The following is a 4,008-nucleotide window of genomic DNA, read 5'->3' on the forward strand; positions in this document are numbered from 1 at the left end:
GCTTTTTTTTTTTTTTTTTTTTTTTTATTGGCAGGTTTGCATCAGCATTGCAATGATTCAGTCTTTGTGACCAAGTCAGGCTCTTATTCAGTAGATGGCAGAGAGCAAAGGAAAAGAAGAGAGTGGAAACTTGAGAAAAGAAATAACGACAGGAACTCACTTCTCATCACACCTGCTAATTAGTCTGCAGGACTTAGCTAGAGCTCATGTGAACCCAGCAATGTCATCTGGGTTGTTTCTTCGGCTCTGTCTGGACAGGCTATATCTCTCAGCATCTGGATAATCAAGGAAACAGTGATGGATGGAAAAGCCATAAAGAAATAAATAATTCTGTCCTGAAAGCAGAGTTTGAATAATATACAGTAAATGAGTGAGGGGCCACATGCTGAGAAACTAGAATAAATACTGAATACCTAAACAGCTATTAATGAGCATTGCCCATCTGGTATACTGGCTGAGGCAGGGGTCTTGTGAAAAATAATAGCATGTGGCCATGTAATTTAAAAACCGTATCATAATATATATGCACAGTGAGCTCATATTAAAATTGCCTAGGCAACCTTTGTTCTTACATATCCTTAATTTTGGAGAGCATGGCTCTCCAAATAATTATTAATGATATTTTTCCGTAGGACTTTGGAAGCTCTCCCTACACACCAATTTCATCTTCAGTGCAATATTGGCCTGCATAATGACCAAAGTGCTGATTTGGGAGTGGAGGTGAGGGCTTATTCAAGGTTCTGTAGTAGCAAAATTTTAACATTTTTCTTACTGAATCATTTCTTGCATTTAGTGACATCAAACACAAGAAGGAAGCATTAGAAAAGTAGAAAATAGGTGAAATAATTGCAATTGAATATAAAAGAATAGCACAAAAACGCAGGGGCGAAAGAAGAAACAGTAAGGCACAAAATGAGGTTCAGTGGGAGGGTACATAAGTGATGACAAGAAAATCATTGATGTAATGATGCAATAAATGCATTTTTAAAATCTTTTCTTGCCATTCTTTCTGTGCCTTGCTAATCATGCCTGATTCAGAACCTTAGTCTTCCTGGTTCTGTCACCGGGCATCTTCTAAAGAGGAGGGGAAATATTGAAAGGTGATACCTAGAGAGCTGTTTTTCATCCCTTTTGCTCCTCTTCCCTAAAGAGACCAACTTTGGATCAGCAATTAATAGAGTCAACACAATGGGAAGCACAGGAAAGAATTCAGGCTAGAATAGGAAAACTGTTGGAAAGAGACGACTTAACTGAACTGGATTTTCAGATCAAAATGACTAAATAAAATTCATCTTAGAATGCTTTAAAAACTGCCCAAGAAATGGCAAAGTAATCAGCAATGGGGGAGGTGAAGCAAGGTTCAAGAAGCCCCGAGAACAGTAATCATAGTCCCTATTCTTGAAAAGAGCAGAAGGGTGGAGTTAAGAGTTATTCAGCCAAATCACAGCAGAACATCAGAATAAATAATCAAACTATTTGCAAACAATTTAATCATTGGCAGAATAAAATAAAAGTTGAAAGATGGGCACATCACATTAAATTGCAAAAGGTTTCCATGAGCGTGACAGAAAACTTGCCTTAAGAGATATCCTTTTTTTACAAATACCTCTTATTTTGATTGCAGACTGCAGCCCCTCTGTCCCATTGATGGTCGATTTGGATCCCGTGGCCAGGACGAAATCCCACTGAGAGCTCTGCAGTTCAAGCGAGGGCTGCTCCACGAGTTCCGAAAGGGCAATGCCACCAAGGAACAAATACGACTGCACAATCTGGTTCAGCAGCTTCCCAAGGCCATTATCATTGGGGTGCGGAAAGGAGGCACCCGAGCACTGCTGGAGATGCTGAACCTTCACCCCGCAGTGGTCAAAGCTTCTCAAGAGATTCACTTCTTTGACAACGACGAGAACTATGCCAAGGGGATTGAGTGGTATCGGAAAAAAATGCCTTTTTCTTACCCTCATCAAATAACAATTGAGAAAAGCCCCGCGTATTTTATCACTGAGGAAGTACCTGAAAGGATTTACAAAATGAACTCATCTATCAAATTATTGATCATTGTCAGGGAACCTACCACAAGAGCTATTTCTGATTACACTCAGGTGCTGGAAGGTAAGGAAAGGAAGAACAAAACTTACTACAAATTTGAGAAGCTGGCTATTGATCCTAACACCTGCGAAGTGAACACTAAGTATAAGGCGGTGAGAACCAGCATCTACACAAAACATCTGGAGAGATGGTTAAAATACTTCCCAATCGAGCAGTTTCATATCGTAGACGGAGACCGGCTCATCACAGAACCACTGCCAGAACTCCAGCTGGTCGAGAAGTTCCTAAATCTTCCCCCGAGGATAAGTCAGTACAATTTATACTTCAATGCCACCAGAGGGTTTTACTGCTTGCGATTTAACATTGTCTTTAACAAGTGCCTGGCGGGTAGCAAGGGACGCATCCATCCAGAGGTGGATACCTCTGTCATTACCAAATTGCGCAAGTTCTTTCATCCTTTTAATCAAAAATTTTACCAGATCACTGGGAGGACATTTAACTGGCCCTAAACTAAACTTCATACAACACTTTCCGTTGCACCTGAGACATGCAATAAATGTCTCTGCTAAAATATGCACTTTTCATAGACATGGCTGTCAAAGTAACTTTTTTTCATGCATACGTGTACATATGCAGTGTGTGACCAAATATACGGTGGGATCAATTTTTTCTACAGAGTAGTAACTAACATAAATTTACTGTCAGCATAGTTGCATCTTTTAAGATATAATAATAAAGGGAAAGGAGGTATTTAGGGAAATAAAGTCAGACACCGTTAAAAGGGTCAGTGTTCCTCTCGCTTAGTGAAGTGTTTATGTGACATACTTATTGATCTAAGCAGAATGTTAGTTTATGCCATAAAAATTCATGTCAAAAGTCTGTGAAGCTGTGAGAAAGCATAATCTTCAGGCTATACTTGGTATGTATATTGCTAAAGGAATACTGACACTTTAAACACAGTGCTGAATTTTTACAATGAGAGTGGATAGTACTATTTTCTTATTATTTGAAATGAATATCTTATCTCATACAAACTACATTGTTTCAGAGTTCCTGTGGTGAGTTTGCACTATTGTTTTATTGTATGGACCATAGTGTCACTTGTAGCATGTCAATCATGTGTCAGAAAAAGTCAAATAATTTTTTCTTCTATGCTTGTGTGTCGACAAAGCTAAACATCGTGTACATAGTGTACAATGTTTGTAAATACTGGTTTCACACTAAGTAATTCTATTTTGTAAACTGAATATGGCTATTTAATTTATTGTGAAAATTAAATTTATTGTGGTATTTAACAATGGAATGGATTAAAATTACCTACATGTGCAATGGCTTTCACCTTTGCTTGATGTACATCAGTGTGGTCCCTTAGCCCAGACAAATCATGTGCAAATATGTGAGAGAGAGCTGCACGTGTAAACTTGGTTTCTAGACAGATGAGAAAACTTGATACATGCAGTGAAGCTGAGTTTATTAAAAAACTCATCCATCTGGGAATCTGGTGTAATACACACCTCAAAGAACATTATTGCTGTTCTATTGCAGCACTTTGCTATAATTAATTCAGTTGCAGTAGCCCGTGAGGCTAAAGAATGACCGTAAAAGATTACTGTAAGTAGGTATATCAGAAAAGCAGAGCCACTATTAAAACCAAAACGACAGACAGACAAACAAGATCAGAAGAGTTATAGATATTTCATCACCGAAAGCTGGTGATGTTTCAGAAGTCAAGGAAAACAGTTGTGATACCTCTGCTTTTATCTGGTAACATATGCACCAGCTCCAACCAACCAACCACAGTGTGGTTATTCCTGGTATAAACATATAGCTCATGTTTCCATTCAGTTAGTGACATCAAATTAATTCAGGAAATTAGTGTTTTCATGCTTTATACATTGTATGGCTTTTAAAGATTCATAAGAAAGAATAAAAGTAACTGAAAAATGTCTTAGAATAAGAAGA

The 4,008-nt window shown here is 38.1% G+C and overlaps 1 protein-coding gene across 1 annotated transcript in view; it reads left to right on the top strand.

Annotated features, from left to right (window-relative positions):
* HS3ST5 (heparan sulfate-glucosamine 3-sulfotransferase 5) overlaps positions 1-3,375 on the top strand; it is a 6,489-nt gene extending 3,114 nt beyond the window's left edge. The window contains exon 2 of the mRNA XM_009289141.1: positions 1,625-3,375. Within this exon, the coding sequence (XP_009287416.1) occupies positions 1,625-2,555 (931 nt within the window). The 3' untranslated portion in view covers positions 2,556-3,375. The remainder of the gene's footprint in view (positions 1-1,624) is intronic.
* Positions 3,376-4,008: the final 633 nt, after the last annotated feature.

This window comes from Aptenodytes forsteri, unplaced genomic scaffold (genome assembly GCF_000699145.1).
Source record: "Aptenodytes forsteri isolate BGI_AS27 unplaced genomic scaffold, ASM69914v1 Scaffold217, whole genome shotgun sequence".
Classification (NCBI taxonomy): Eukaryota; Metazoa; Chordata; class Aves; order Sphenisciformes; family Spheniscidae; genus Aptenodytes; species Aptenodytes forsteri.